General features: G+C 39.2%; 1 protein-coding gene across 1 annotated transcript in view; it reads right to left on the reverse strand.

Moving 5' to 3' along the window:
• The window catches only part of C5H1orf185 (chromosome 5 C1orf185 homolog), a 35,227-nt gene that overhangs the window by 14,340 nt on the left and 4,328 nt on the right, over nt 1-16,559 (reverse strand). Inside the window, exons 2-3 of the mRNA XM_004607337.2 lie at nt 11,697-11,802; nt 1,651-1,786 (exon numbers count right to left, since the gene is read on the reverse strand). Of these exons, the coding sequence (XP_004607394.2) occupies nt 1,651-1,786; nt 11,697-11,802 (242 nt within the window). The remainder of the gene's footprint in view (nt 1-1,650; nt 1,787-11,696; nt 11,803-16,559) is intronic.

The following is a 16,559-nucleotide window of genomic DNA, read 5'->3' on the forward strand; positions in this document are numbered from 1 at the left end:
AGGGCTCCTCTAGGTCTGGACTCAGATTTGTTTATGTAACCTCTAAGACAAAACTTGTGCTGCCTTAGTTAGGGCACTTAGGAAATGTTTGCTAAACAAATGAATGAACTGAACTGAATTGAACTCGGATCCAAGGTTCAAGATGTATAATGGAAAACTTTCTTCAGTCAGTGATGCTATTTATCTAGATTTCCTTAAGACCGCTACAATTCAATAGGTCCTTGAATAACATGGTTTCATTTTGTTATCATGTTGATGGGGGAAAACTGACCCCAGGAGTAGGGAGGGCCTTGTCTGGCTAGAGTTTACATGTTCTTCCTATGTCTATGTAGGTTTCCTTCAGGTTCTCTGGTTTTCTCCCACATCCAGAGCCATATACTATGTTCACGCAAGTGTCAAAATTGTGCCAGGCTATGTGTAGGTGTTTGTGTGAGTGGTTGCTGTGATGGATGGGCATTTTATTCAGGTTGGCTCCCTTCTCATGCCCTGTTCTCCCAGGATGGGTTCTGATCACCTTCACTGAATTGGAGTAAAGAGTGAATTGGCTGGAAAAAAATAGTCGAATGATCACAAATTATTCTTTAATATCAGGTGTTTGGAGGTTTTTTATGTTTTTATAACAAGAGTGTGTAGAGTAAACTCTTATTTTTATCAATCAGTCTTGCCAAAATAAGACTCATGATAAGTCATTTTGTTTAAAATTGCAGTTTCCAAAAACCTAACCACCACACTGAGAACATACTGTTTGTTTAGCTAAATCATAGTTTTTGATATATGCTTGTCTCTCTCTCTCTTTGCGGGGGAAGGGGGCAGGTTGTGACACAAAGCAGTGTTCAGGGCCTACTCCTGACTCTGTGCTCAGAGGCTCACTGTGTCAGTGGTTGGGGGACCATAGGCAGTGCTGGGATCAAATGGGGAGTTCAGACACTGCAATTCAAATGGCTAATCCCCTGTACTATCTTTATAGCCCTCTTCTTGGTTTCATCTATTTGACACCACAAAAAAAGAAAAGTTAATTATACATCTGCTTTTTCACTTACACTACACCGCAAAGATAGTGACTATAAGGGCAGGCCAGAGCTCAGAACACAAGTAAGACTTAATAAATTCTTGTCAAATTATATTTAATTTTGGCTTGAGGCTATCAGCTTATCTCAGTATATTTAATTTTTTATTTTTAATCTAGTCATTTAAGTAATAAGGATACAAGCAGAATTAACTTTCATGGTCTGATAAACAAAATCACTGCACCTTCATTACCAGCAAAGTGCCCAAGACCCTCTCTCACTGTCATTGATTCACTTCTAGTCCCCCTCTTTATCTGAGTATACTCTTACATTCAAATCTCTTTCCTTGGTTAAACCTGGAAATTTTCTATTTTTCTGTATCATTTCTCATCTTCACTATAACAAAACTACTACAGGGGATGTAGATTCTTAGGTTGACATGTAGAGAAGCAACTGTACAAAGGCATACTTTCATTTAGTTTTTCAAATTCCTGTATAAACTCTAACCACTTATCTCCATGTTTTATTCTCCAAATTAAAAAACAATAGTGGACACCTGTATCTAAATTTTAAAGGCAATAATGCTAATAACATGCAGTCCAAAAAAGTTAGTTAAGAAGATTGTTATACAATATTACTCTACCTGTAACTGGAATGTTCCTGTATGAAAATTTCGAGAAATAAAAACACACTTTGACTGAGATTTCAACTTTGCCTTTGATGGTCTTTGCTTCCATCTCTCATCGACTTCTTTACATACGGGATTTTGAAATATTTCTCTAAAAATATTTAAGAGAGTCTACTATTAAATATAAATCATATTAGGAATCAATTAAAACTGTTCAATATTTCCACATATGAGATTAATGAATTAAGCAACATATTTGTTCTGATAAAAGCCCAACTTACAGATTCCTTTCTCATATGCTATGAATTTCTTTACACTTATTTTATTCATAGAATGTAAGTCAAGCTACTCCTTTTTTATATATGCATTAAGCTATATTTTATTGAAAACAATGGCTTTCAATAACCAAAGAATAAATCTCAGCAGTTTAAAACCACTGATCTAATACATTGTCCCATCTGTGTGGGACATCTAGCTGTTCCAATAGCAAAAAAGCAAGTTCACATGCAGGTTTCTTTTTTTTTTTATTAGTGAATCACCATGAGTTACAGATACAAACTTATGAACTTTCATGTTTGCATTTTGTTTATATCCCTCCACCAGTGTCCAGTCACCTCCACCAATGTTCCCAGTATTCCTCCCACCCTCCCAACCCATCCTCCCCCCCACACACACCTTTGTGGCAGGGCATTCTCTTTTGTTCTCTCTCTCCTTTTGGGTGTTGTGTTTTGCAACAGAGGCACTGTGTGGCCATCATGTTTGGTCTATATTCTATTTTCAGCATGCATCTCCCATCCCGTGCAGGTCCTCAAACCACATTTTACCTAGTGTTCCCTTCTCTATACGAGCTGCCCCTTCCTCCAGCATGTGGGGCCAGCTTCCAAGCTTTGGAGCCAACCTCCTGGTACTTATCTCTACTATTCTTGGGTGTTAGTCTCCTATTCTGTTATTTTATTTTATATTCCACAGATGAGTGCAATCTTTCTATGTCTGTCTCTTTCTGACTCATTTCACTTAGCATGATACTTTTCATGTTGATCCACTTATATGCAAAGGTCATGACTTAATCTTTTCTAACAGCAGCATAGTATTCCATTGTGTAGATGTACCAAAGTTTCTTTAACCAGTCATCTGTTCTTGGGCACTCAGGTTTTTTCCAGATTCTGGCTATTGTAAACAGTGCTGCAATGAACATTCGAGTGCAGATGTCATTTTGACTGTACTTTTTTGCCTCTCTGGGATATATTCCCAGAAGTGGTATTGCGGGTCAAATGGGAGCTCAATTTCTAATTTTTTAAGAAGCAACCATACTGCTTTCCAAAAGGGCTGAACCAGTCGGCATTCCCACCAGCAGTGTAGGAGGGTCCCTTTCTCCCCACATCCACGCCAACAGCGGTTGCTTTTGCTTTTGTTCTTTTGGATGTGTGCCAGTCTCTGTGGTGTGAGGTGGTATCTCATAGTTGTTTTGATCTGCATCTCTCTGATGATTAGTGATGAAAAGCATTTTTTCAAGTGCATTTTTGCTGTTTGTATTTCTTCCTTATTTTCCTTATTGAGAAAATTTCTGTTCATTTCCATCCCCCATTTTTTGATGGGGTTGGATGTTTTCTTCTTGTAGAGTTCGACCAGTGCCTTGTATATCCTTGATATCAGCCCCTTATCTGATGGGTATTGGGTGAATATTCTTTCCCATTCTGTAGATTGTCTTTGTATTTTGGTCACTATCTTTTGCAGTGCAGGAGCTTCTTAGTTTAATATAGTCCCATTTGTTTATCTCTGTTTCCACTTGGTTGGTCTGTGGCATGTCATCTTTGAATATACCAGTAGCTTCAATGTCGTGGAGAGTTTTGCCAACCTTGTCTTCAATGTACCTTATGGATTCTGGTCTGATGTTAAGGTCTTTAATCCATTTTGATCTGAATTTTGTGCATGGTGATAGGTCAAGATCTAAACCCATTTTTTTTACAAGTGGTTGTCCAGTTATGCCAGCACCATTTGTTGAAGAGATTTTCTTTGCTCCACTTCACATTTCTTGCTCCCTTATCAAAATTAGATGTTAATACAATTGGGGTTGTGTGTAGGGATATTTTACCCTGTTTCATTGGTCTGCGGATCTGCCTTTGGACCAGCACCATGCTGTTTTGATTATTACCGCTTTATAGTAGAGTTTGAGGTTGGGGAGGGTGATGCCTCCCATCGTCATTTTCCCAAGAATTGCTTTAGCTATTCGTGGGCATTTATTGTTCCATATGAATTTCAGAAGTGTTTGCTCCATTTCTTTGAAGTTTTTCATGGGTATCCTTATAGGGATCGCATTGAATCTGTACAGTGCTTTGGGGAGTATTGCCATTATGACAATGTTCATTCTTCCTATCCATGAGCAGGGAGTATGTTTCCATTTCCTCGTGTCCTCTTTTATTTTATTGATTAGAGTTTTGTAGTTTTCTTTGTAGAGATCTTTGACCTCTTTAGTTAGGCTGATTCTGAGGTACTTGATTTTCTGGAGCACGATTGTGAAGGGGATTGTTTTTGTTATGTCACTTTCCTCTGTTTCGTTATTTGTGTATATGAAGGCCATGCATTTTTGGGTATTGATTTTATAACCTGCGACTTTATGGTACAAGTCTATTGTTTCTAAGAGTTTCTTGGTAGAGGTTTTGTTTCTCTAGGTATAGTATCATATCATCTGCGAATAGTGAGAGCTTGATTTCTTCCTTCCCTATCTGTATGCCCTTAATGTCTTTTTCTTGCCTACTTGCTATTGCAAGAACTTCCAGTACTATGTTAAACAAAATTGGTGAGAGTGGACATCCTTGTCTTGTCCCTGATCTTAGAGGGAAGGCCCTAAGTTTTTCTCCATTGAGGATGATGCTTGCCACAGGTTTGTGGTAGATGGCTTTGACTATCTTGAGAAAAGTTCCTTCTAAACCCATTTTGGTGAGAGTTTTCATCATAAATCGGTGCTCAATCTTGTCAAATGCTTTCTCTGCATCTACTGAAATGATCATATTGTTTTACCTTTGCTTTTGTTAATATGGTGGATTGTGTTGATTGATTTCCGAATGTTAAACCATCCTTGCATCCCACGTGCAGGTTTCTTACTGAGGCTTGAGAAAGATGGAACTGGAACACATTCTTTGGAAACAGTCTATTTTATCACGTAGTAGTAGTAGAAGCCTGCACAGTGTTTGATTCTTGTGACCTCTGCTAATCTAGCATATTAGAATGGCAGACAGAAATTTTGTTTTGTTTTGTTTTGGGGCACACCAGTTAGGCTTACTCTTGGCTCTCTACTCAGGGATCACTCTTAGTGGGCTCAAGAGAGCATACAAGATGCCAGTATAAAACCCTGGTCAGCGGTGTGCAATTTAAGCACTATGATCTACAACATTGTTAAAGATGGCTTCCCGTGTATGTAATTACAACACCACAGCCATCACCAGAGTACCCACCTCCTTCTCCCAAGGTTCCCAATGCACCTCCTTTTCAACACTTTTCCCTCTCAAATTCAGTTTTGTGGATAATCTCTTGTATTTTCTTTAGGCCAATGAAAATGTAAAATCTTGGTGCTCTCTTGGACTGAGTAATTAGGTCAAGCTGTAGTGCACATATATGGTATTTCTGACTTTCTGTGCTCACTCATCATCAGCCCAGGTGTTCCTGACTGTTCTGGGTGAATGAATGCAATAGAAATAAAATAAAATTACCCCAGCTCTTTATAATATTAGTCCTAAGACCAAAGGTGTGCTTTCATCCATTACTATTTCCTTGTTTTGTTGCACCATATACCCCAGATGAGTTAGATTATATAATGTTTGTTCTTCTACTTCTAACATATTTCCCTTAACATTATGCTCTTCAGTTCCTTCCAAGTTTAAGTGAATTGCAAGATTTCTTCTTATAATTGCATATGTATATCAAAATGTATATCTACTGTGACTTCTTATTCTATTAATCTATTGTTGGACATATGTGATATTGACATGTCTTGGCTATTGTAATCAGTGCTATAATAAGCACACACATGCACAGTCTTTTGAATTAATGTTTTCACATTATTGGAGTATATACCAAGCCATGGAATCATTGGGTTTCAAGCTACTTATTATGCAAAGCTAATATATCCAGTTTGAAGATTCACCACAAGGTTGTTTCCCCCTTATTTCTGGTTGTGAGATAATCAATTGACCTTAATATTAGTCTTAGCATAAATTTTTAATCACTGTCACTGTATCACTGTCATCCTGTTGCTCATTGATCTGCTCGAGCGGGCACCAGTTATGCCTCCATTGTGAGACTTGTTGTTACTGTTTTTTGCATATCGAGTATGCCACGGGTAGCTTGCCAGGCTCTACCGTGCAGGCGAGATACTCTCGGTAGCTTGCCGAGCTTTCTGAGAGGGGTGGAGGAATCTAATCCAGGTCAGCCGCATACAAGGAAAATGCCCTACCCACTGTGCTATTAATTTTTTAATTTATTTTTAAAAATTTAATAGAAAATAAAATTTAATAAAATTTATTAGCCAGTTTTATGTTTAGTAATATATATGGTAAGGAATAAACAGAAGATTGGGTCAGAACGGTAGTACAAAGGGTGGGGTGCTTGCCTTACATGTAGCTGATCCTTGTTCTATCCCTGGTCCTACAAGTCACACCAGGAACGAACTCTTGAGTACAGAGCCAGGAGTCAGCTGTGAGCAACATGGGGTGCATCCCACTCCCCAAAAAATAACAATACGTAGAAAAAACTAATGACTCACAAGAGAAAAAGTATCTGTGATCTTTAACCATGCAAGTAAAATAGTTTTGAGGAATAAAACCTTAAAAATAATGACACACACAAAAATAAAACTGTAGTTGACTGAAAACAGCTAAACATATAAGAAAATGTAGATTCTAACAATCATTCTAAATGAATTAAAAATAATGCTGTTTACTATTTCATCTTCTAGAGGTACTAGCAAATTTCCAAATTAGTTCAAAATATCATAGGGACCAGACAGATACCATGGCAGATAGGTGTTCTCCTTGCATGCAAAGGACCTGGGTTCAGTCTTGGGCACTCCTTCTGGTTCCCCAACCCTCACCAGAAGAAATACCTGCATGCAGTCAGGAATAATAAACTTAATTACATGATATATCAATTCCACTCTTAGATATTTACTCAAGAGAAGTAAAAGTATATTTACCAAAAAAATTATATAAAAATGTTTATATCAGCTTTATTCCTTAAGCTAAAAATTGAAATAACTCAAAAGTTTACTAACAGGAGAATATATAAACACATTAAATACTACTCATATTCCATACCAATAAAAATAATGAACTCCAGATAAATGTAACACAAATTAGTCTTAAAAATATTAAGTGAAAAGAGCACACAAACAAAAGATCCATATAATGCCGTATATATAAAGCTCAAGACTATGCACAAATAATCTATGGTGATAAAAATCTGGGCTGGAGCAATAGCACAGCAGGTAGGGCGTTTGCCTTGCATTTGGCCAACCCGGGTTTGATACCTCCGCCCCTCTCGGAGAGCCCGGCAAGCTACCGAGAGTATCTTGCCCACACGGCAGAGCCTAGCAAGCTATCCGTGGCATATTTGATATGTCAAAAACAGTAACAAGAAGTCTCACAAGGGAGACATTACTGGTTCCTGCTCGACCAAATCGATGAGCAACGGGATGACAGTGACAGTGAGAAAAATCTGAAAAATGGTTGACTCTGGGTAGGTACTGGGGAATTGGGAAGGAGCTGGAGATTCAGGAGTTGTGGTTAATGGGAACATCACTTGAATCACTTGTCATCCCGTTGATCTTCAATTTGCTTGAGTGAGCACCAGTAACGTCTCCATTTGTCCCTGTCGCGTGCTAGTGTAGCCCAGTGATATCTGCTCGCTCCAGGAACAGGAAGAGCCTTAAATTGTTCATTCAGGGTTTTGAGGAAGAAGCCTGACCATCTCGTTGGTGGGCAACCACATGGTCTTTTGACATCCCGTGGAATCCAATCGGTAACAGCTCTAGTCCAGCGGTCGTTTCTGAATCGCATTATGTGTCGGACCCATCTGATTTTTGACGCCTTGGCAAATGAAACAGCGTCCCTGATTCTTGAACATTGACTGAGGTCGCAACTCGGGATTCCTTCTCTCACTTGAGTGAAATGTGATACTCTAGCATAGCTCTTTCGATTCCTCTTTGGGATACCCGAATAGTGTTCTCGTCCTGTTTGCATAGGGCCCAGGTCTCTGAGGCGTATGTTTGTGCAGGAAGAACGGTGGAGTCGAAAATAGTGCTTGGAGCCAGAGGTTCTTTGTCCTCTTAACCACTTCTTCGATGCTCTTAAAGGCATTCCATGCTGCTCTCTTTGTCCTGCGCAGGAGGTTCCAAGTCGTTCCAAGTCTGGCGCCAAGTCGTTCGTCATGTTGAGTTCTTGACCCAGTACACATACCTTCTGCATTCAGAGATGTGTGTTCCATTGAGAGCAAATGGTACGTCAGGGACTAGTTCTTTTTTCATGAACATCGTTTTGCTGAGATTCAGCTGCAGTCCGACCTTTCCACACTCGCAGTCATTCCCCATTTTTCAAATGGGAGCATACTTATAGAAATTCATGACTATATTCTTAAAATCTATGCATTTAGATGTATGTAAGCTATATCTAAAAACATTAAAGTGTTACAAACATGTAAATCACATATAGATGACAAAGTCTTTAAAAGAAAAATACTATGACCAACTAATGAAACTGCTATAAGTGATATTCTATCAAAAACATTACTATGTAGTAAGCATTCACTGTTAGCTGTTATTATAATGGTAATATTCTGCTAATTAAAATATTCTAATGGTACAAATAAGATACAAACTTCATATTACACTTACATCTTACACATTCCTATGTAAACTAACCTTTACTACCTCTTAGGTCTCATTATTATTTCCTCCTCAAATCTAGCTCCTTTTTTTTGGGTGGGGGGTCACACCAGCAATGTTCAGGGATTACTCCCAGCTCTGCACTCAGGAATCACAACTACCAGTGCTCAGAGGACCCTGTGGGTTTCTGGGAATCAAATTCGGGTCAACTGTGTGCAAGGCAAATACCGTACCTGCTCTACTATCTTCTCCGGCCCCTCTAGCTCCTCTTTTTTTTCTTTTTTAAAATTTTTATTGAATCATGTGAGATAATTACAAGCTTTCATGTTTGGGTTACAATCACACATGACCAAACACCCATCCCTCCACCAGTGCACATTCCCCCATTCCCCACCACCAACATCTCTAGCATGCCCCCCCCTTTCCCACCCTCCCCCTGCCTCCATGGCAGACAATATTCCCCATACTCTCTACTTTGGGGCATTATGGCTTGCAGCACAGACACTGGGAGATCATCATGTTTGGTCCATTATCTACTTTTGGCACACTTCTCCCAACCCGACTGATTCTTCCAACCGTCATTTTCCTGGTGATCCCGTCTCTATTCCATCTGCCTTCTCCCCTCCGCTCATGAAGCAGCTTCCTTCTATGGGGCAATTCTACTGGCCCTTGTATCTACTGTCCTTGGGTGTCAGCCTCATGTTATTTTATTTTAATACTCCACTTTTGAGTGGTTTTTCTATGTCTGTCCCTCTCTTTCTGACTCATTTCACTTAGCATGATCTAAGTCCGTGTCTATCCATTTATAAGCAAATTTCATGACTTCATCTCTCCTAACAGCTGCATAGTATCCCATTGTGTAGATGTACCAAAGTTTCTTTAACCAGTAATCTGTTCTAGGGCACTTGGGTTGTTTCCAGATTTTGGCTATAGTGAACAGTGCTACAATGAACATATAGGTACAGATGTTATTTCCACTGTGCTTTTTTGCATGACTTTCTTATATACAAATAATGAAAAAGAAAGAAACATTAAAAAAACAACAACAATTCCATTCACAATAGTACCTCAGAAAATCAAGTACCTTGGAATCAGCTTAACCAAAGAGGTGAAGGACCTATACAAGGAAAATTACAAAATACTACTTCAAGAAATAAAAGAAGACACTAGGAAATGGAGACACATCCCCACTCATGGATAGGGAGAATTAACATTATCAAAATGGCAATACTGCCCAAAGCACTGTACAAATTTAATGTGGTCCCTATCAGGATACCCACGACATTTTTCAAAGAAATAGACAAAATACTCCTGAAATTCATATGGAACAATAAACCCCCACGGATAGTTAAAGCAATTCTTGGGGAAAAGAATATGGGTGGCATCACCTTCCCCAACTTCAAACTTTACTACAAAGCAGTAGTAATTAAAACATTATGGTATTGGGCTAGAAACAGACTTGAAGACCAATGGAACAGAGCTGAATATCCTGTACAGACCCCCAAATATATGGCCATTTAATCTTTGGCAAAGGAGCAAGAAATGTGAAGTGGAACAAGGAAAGCCTCTTCAACAAGTGGTGCTGGGAAAACTGGATAGCTACCTGCAAAAAAATGAACTTTTTTTTTTAAACAGATTAAATACAGCCCAGCTAAACAGACATTCACTCAACACTGACCGTACATGTTGATTATGTGTTGGCTCCTAAAGGCACTGGAAAGTTTATGAAATAGAAGTGTTGTCTGACATGTTCACAGTTGTCAGTCTCATGATCTTGAACTATACCTCCAGCACATGATTTATTATAATTTTTATAATTTTAGTTAATTAAAACATCAAATTTTAAGGTTTAAAGTCACTGAGGCATCAAGTATCTTTTTTTCCTATTTTTGGCAAAAGACACGTAGACCATTCTAGAGTACTGTCAGCTCTCAAATATCTTCTAAAGAAAAGAACTCTTTCACTCTTGGTAATGTTTTCAACCTCTAAATTAGTAGTCATTTAAAAAAATTATAGTCTTACCCAAGTGCCCGAGAACAGATGACTGGTTAAAGAAACTTTGGTACATCTATACAATGGAATACTATGCAGCTATTAGAAAAGATGAAGTCATGAACTTTGCATCTAAGTGGATTAACATAGAAAGTATCATGCTAAGTGAAATGAGCCGGAAAGAGAGGGACAGGCATAGAAAGATTGCACTCATCTGTGGAATATAAAACAACAGAGTAGGAGACTAATACCCAAAAATAGTAGTATATAATACCAGGAGGTTAGCTCCATAGCTTGGAAACTGGCTGGACTCACACGCTGGGGGAAAATCATCCCAGATAGAGAAGGGAACACCAAGTAAAATGTGATTGGAGATCCTGCGAGGGGAGGGAGATGCGTGTTGAAAGTAGACTAGAGACTGAACATGATGGCCACTCAGTGCCCCTACTGCAAACCACAACACCCAAAAGGAGAGAGAGAGAGAACAAATTGGAATGCCCCGCCACAGAGACGGGGTGGGGTGGGGGGGATGGGATTGGGGGGTGGGAGGGATACTGGGTTCATTGGTGGTGGAGAATGGACACTGGTGGAGGAATGGACTCTCGAACATTGCATGAGGGAAAAACAAGCACAAAAAGGTGTGAATCTGTAACTGTACCCTCACTGTGACTCACTACAAAAAAATTAAAAAATTATAGTCTTAGATTATAATATATACTCATGTCTTCTACATGTGCACTTTTAATTTTTTCCCTCACTTTTTAATGCATAAAGATTGATATTATAATAATAGAACTATGGGGGCCAGAGGAACAGTGGGTAGGGTGCTTGCCTTGCCCCTGGCTGACCCGGGTTCAATCCCTGGCATCCCATGTGGTCCCCCAAGTCTCTCAGGAGTGATTCCTGAGTGCAGAGTCAGGAGCAAGCTCTAAGCATTGCTGAGTGTGGCCCCCAAACAAACAAACAAACAAACAAACAAACAAACAAACAAACAAAAAATAAAAGAACGCTACATAGAACCTCTCTGATTAGACTCTTTCAAATATATAAAGCTGTTCATTCTCAATTAAAGGTTTATAAACAAACTCAAATTATATGAATAACATTGTAATAGCCATTTAATTTAATAGCACTTGAAAAGACTTTTCCATTAATTTTTAAAGAAATTAAAGTGAATTATTTTAATAAGACTTACCTTCGTTTGCAAATTAGAAACCACAAAGCTGATGCTAAAGCAAAGAAACCAATTCCTAATGTAACAGCACCAGTGGCCAGAAAATAGGTTAAGTGGTTAAAAAAACCTACAAAAATATAAGAGATTATTTAATGAATATATCTTTATCTTCTAAGTAAAATTAAATAGCATAACAATCAAAGTGGTATCACAAACTATAATGTTAAGACATTAACCAAATCCTTAAGTAAGACCTGAATTCTGGTCCTATGCAATTCTAGTAGTTCTGTTTTTGTTTGGGGGCCACACCCAATGGTGCTCAGTGGTTACTCCTGGCTCTGCACTCAGGAATCACTCCCTGGCAAGCTTGAGGGACCATATGGGATGCTGAGGAGCGAACCTGTGTTGGTCACATGCTAGGGGAACATTCCACCTTCTATACTATCTCTCTGGCCCTTCTCAATTCTAATATTTGTTTGTTTGTTTTGGAACTACAAGTGGCTGTGCCCACAATTTATTTCTTGCTCTGAATTCAGGGATCCTTTCTGGGGGTATTCAGGTGTGCTAGGAATCAAACATAGGTCCCCATGTGCATGGCCCTACCCACTGTACTATCTTTCTGGCCCCATTTTCGGGAGTTTGTTTTGCTGGGGGGCATACCTGTCTGGGCTCAGGCGTGACTCCTTTACTCCTGGCTCTGCTTAGGAATCACTTCTGCTCTCAGGGCACCATATGCAGGACTGGGATTAGCCACATACCTGGCAAGAGCCTTACCCTCTGTGCTATTTCTCTGGCCCCTAATAACTTTCAATAGCTTGATTTTGAGAATCACACAGGATTTCATGATGATTTGTCTGACCCAAGTTACACTTGAAGCCTAGATTTTGTTTGTTTCCACACCACTGTTAACTCCTCCTTACTAAATTTTTGGGGAGGGAGGCTGTTGGGGTTTTTGTTTTGTTGTTGTTGTTGTTTGGTTTGGTTTTTGGCTTTTGGCCACACCCAGAAATGTTCAAGGTTTATTCCTGGCTCTGAATTCAGGAATTATTCCTGGTGTTGCTCAGGGGATCTAACTGGATACTGGGGACTGAACCCAGGTCAGCTGCTGTGTATAAGGCAAACAGCCTACCTGCTGGACTATCACTTTAACTCCTACAGGATCATTCTTTGTACCCCTTCAACATAAAAGACTTTTCATTTTAAGATTTGTATTATCAATAATTCCAAAGAGGTTGATAAGACCAACAAAGGAAAATGAGAAATTTTCAGGTTCTGAGAAATTTTTCCATTTTAAATCTCTACTGTATCTCAGTAATGTACAAGAATATCACCAAAAAAAAAAACTAAATAAAAGCAATATAAAATAACTGGATGCCACAGGTTTTTAATTGGAAAAAACTTTAAAATTATATGGTATAACTGTTTCACTTTACATGTTAAAAAATGTAACATATAAAAGATCCCAGTAAGAGAAGTAACTTAATAAAATTATACAGTAATTTAAAGCCAGCCTTATTTGTTTTATTTTGTTTTCTATTATCTTATCCTTGCTATCAATCAGTATGTACTGATAAGAATTAGGAAAAAAAGAAAACATGAGGAACTCAGTTAGGTTAATAATGTAATAGAAGCCTTGGGCATATTAGTGGTATAGAGGTGAGCCAACAACACTATAAACAGGAGACCCAAACTATAATAAAATTAAAATGTGCCTGGGGGGGCTGGAGAGAAGGTCCAGCATCTCTGAACTATCGGGTGCATGCTTTGCATGCAGACAATCCTGGGATTAATCCCTGGCATCCCATGTGGTTCTTCCAAGCTGCATTACATTAAGAATTAAGTAAAGGCTAAAACAGTAGACAAGGTTCTGAGTTCTGGAATAGGAAATTAGCTAGAAGCAGCAGAGAAAATGCAGAGGCAAGTCCTTGACCAAACCATCCTCTTGTACAGATGACAAGCATATTACCAAAACCTCTGAGAGAAGAAAGTGCTGAGCCACCAATAAAAGACCCAATTTAAAAACAAACAAGGAGAAAATGAAAGATTCAAATATTTTAAGTGAAACAAACTTTTATTTGAATACAAAGAGTTCAAAGAGGCATAATACTAAGTAATGAGGCATAAAACTAAGTAACTCAATTACATTGAAAACATGGTAAATTATAAGATTTGGGAATGATTAGGAGTATACAGGATAAAATATAAGGATTTCAAAGGAGAAAATAGAAAAGCAGCAGCAAAACATATTTTGATACAACATAAGAGGTCTTCTACTACAAAAATTTAAATTCCCACATAGTAAAATTCACTTTGCATATATGTAGTTTGATATGCTTTGACAAATACAAATAATGTTTAATTACCCAAAACAATTGACAAAACAACTTCATTATCCCCCCAAACTTCATCACACTGTTTTTAGCAGTCAAACATTATTTTCTGGCAACCACTGATTATTTCCCTTCCCTAGCTCATCCAAATACTTCTGCCTTTTCCAGAATTTCATATTAATGGAATCATACAGCAATGACATTTCAAGTCTGGTTTTCTTCACTTAGTATAATGGATTTGAGATTAATTCATGCTGTTCCATTCCTCTTCAATAATCTGTGTCTTTTTACTGCTGAGTAGCATTTCCATTTTATATATCTACCACATTTATTTTATTCCCCAGCTGAAAGACTTACAGCTGTTTCAGCCTGGTGTTAGTAGAACTAAAGTTGCTTTTATAAATGCCTACAAGTAGTTAGTGAATTAATTTTATTCCAGTAGGGTCATGTAACAAGTATTTGTTTATTTTTTGGTTTGGGAGCCACACCAAGCTATGCTCAGGGCTTATTCCTGGCTCTGCATTCAGCAATCACTAGAGTGCCAGGGGACGGACCATGTGGAATGCTGGGTATCAAATCTCAGACAGCCACATTCAAAGTAAGTGCTCTACCACCCTACTATCTCTCCAGGTCCACAAGTATTTGTGAGCAATTTGGAGGCAAAATGGATGGGAATGGGAGAAAGGGCCACACCTGGGGGTTCTTAAAGGCTACTCCCAGCGCAGTGCTCAGAGTACCTTTGCAATGCCTGGAATTGAAAAACAATCAACCACATGCAATACAAGCATTTTAACCCCTGTATTATCTCTCTGGACCAGTATTCACTTAAATATATAAGAAATGGCCAAATTGTTTTCCAAAATCTTATTTGCCAACAAGTAACACTGAAAGAGTTCCTATGGATTGGGTCCCAGGGTCTAGAATGGAATGAACAGGGTGAAAGACTCTCTGAGTTCATCATGTCGACCAAGACCATCCATGGTAACTCACAGTTCCAGAAGGCCGAATCTAAACGTTAGACATGGGAGTCTCCCGGTGGACAGTTCCACAATGAAATTGACCACATCATATTGAATTGTAATTTTTGCCTGACTGATGTCACTGTTGTCCCAAAACTCCAAATGTGATCGGACCACCATCTCCTTCGTGCAAAATTCTACTTCACCGAGCGAGGAGAAAGGACTGCAAAGTTAAGTTTTAAGAAGAGAACTCTCAGACTGACCACCAACTGGGAGCTTTTTGGCACTACTGGGGCAACGTGGGAAGATGCCATCATTGACAATATCAATGAGGAATACGATCTACTGATTCAGCACCTCCATTGATTGCGTGAAAAATGCAGAGAGTGAGAAAACTACAAACAGATGCCTGTCTTCAGAAACTCTCGAGCTCGTTTGCCAATGTGGTTTGGCACGAGCCTCAGGCAACCACAAGCTAACGTCCAAGCTTGCAAAGCTTTGCAGAGATGCGATAAAGGAAGACCTCAAAGAGAAGAGAAAAGTATTTGCAATGCTTGCCTGTCCTTCACCAACTACAAGACCAAAATAACTGCCCTCCGACGTCCTGATGGATCTATCACATCTTCCAGAAAGACAATGGAGAGGATTATTCACGACTTCTACTCAGATCTCTTCGACAGCAACATCCACCTGCCCACATACCAAATTCTGCAGGATGGATATGTCACTCCCAGCATCCTCCCTTCCGAAATCCGACAGGCCATTTCATCGGTAAAGACGCAAACAGCACCTGGTCTAGACAAGGTCAGACCCAAAAACCTAAAGAATCTCCCACCAGTACTCGTCAATACACTGGCTCAGCTACCTGTCCAAATGCAAGATTCTGTCCCAATGGAAAACCAGCAGGACAAGAAGGGAGACATCCATGACATCAACAACTATCGCTCAAAGTGTTATCCGTCATATACAAGTTGTTCACTTGAGTCATCCTGAATAGAATAGGCAGAACGCTAGATGAAGGTCAACCATGTGAGCAAGCTGGGTTCCGAAAAAGATTCAGCATGATCGACCATATCCACATAGTGATCAAGCTCATTGAAGTTTCACGAGAGTTCAAGATGCTGCTCCGTCTAACGTTCACTGATTTAAAAAAGGCCTTCGATTCTGTTGAAACTGAAGCAGTCATCGGAGCCCTAGCCAAACAGGGCATTCAAACTCAGTACAGCAAGATCCTCTGCGAGCTGTATTTTGGATTCACCACCACGATCTCACCATTCTACAGAGAAGTGATCATGACATAAAGAGAAGGGTTCAGCAGGGTGATACCATTTCACCAAATGGTATCAGTGATCAATGGTATTTCTCTTCAGTGCCACCCCCGAGAACATCATGCGACAGCTGGAATGGGAAGGAATGGGAGTGAAGATAGATGGTCAGCAACTACACCACCTCTGCTTCGCTGATGACATCGTTCTCATTACACCAAACTTAAGCCAAGCGGCACAAATGCTGGCTGACTTCGACGTGAACATGGAAAGGTTGGACTGCAGCTGAATCTCAGCAAAATGATGTTTATGAAAAACAAACTAGTCCCT

The sequence above is a fragment of the Sorex araneus genome, chromosome 5 (genome assembly GCF_027595985.1).
Source record: "Sorex araneus isolate mSorAra2 chromosome 5, mSorAra2.pri, whole genome shotgun sequence".
NCBI lineage: Eukaryota > Metazoa > Chordata > Mammalia > Eulipotyphla > Soricidae > Sorex > Sorex araneus.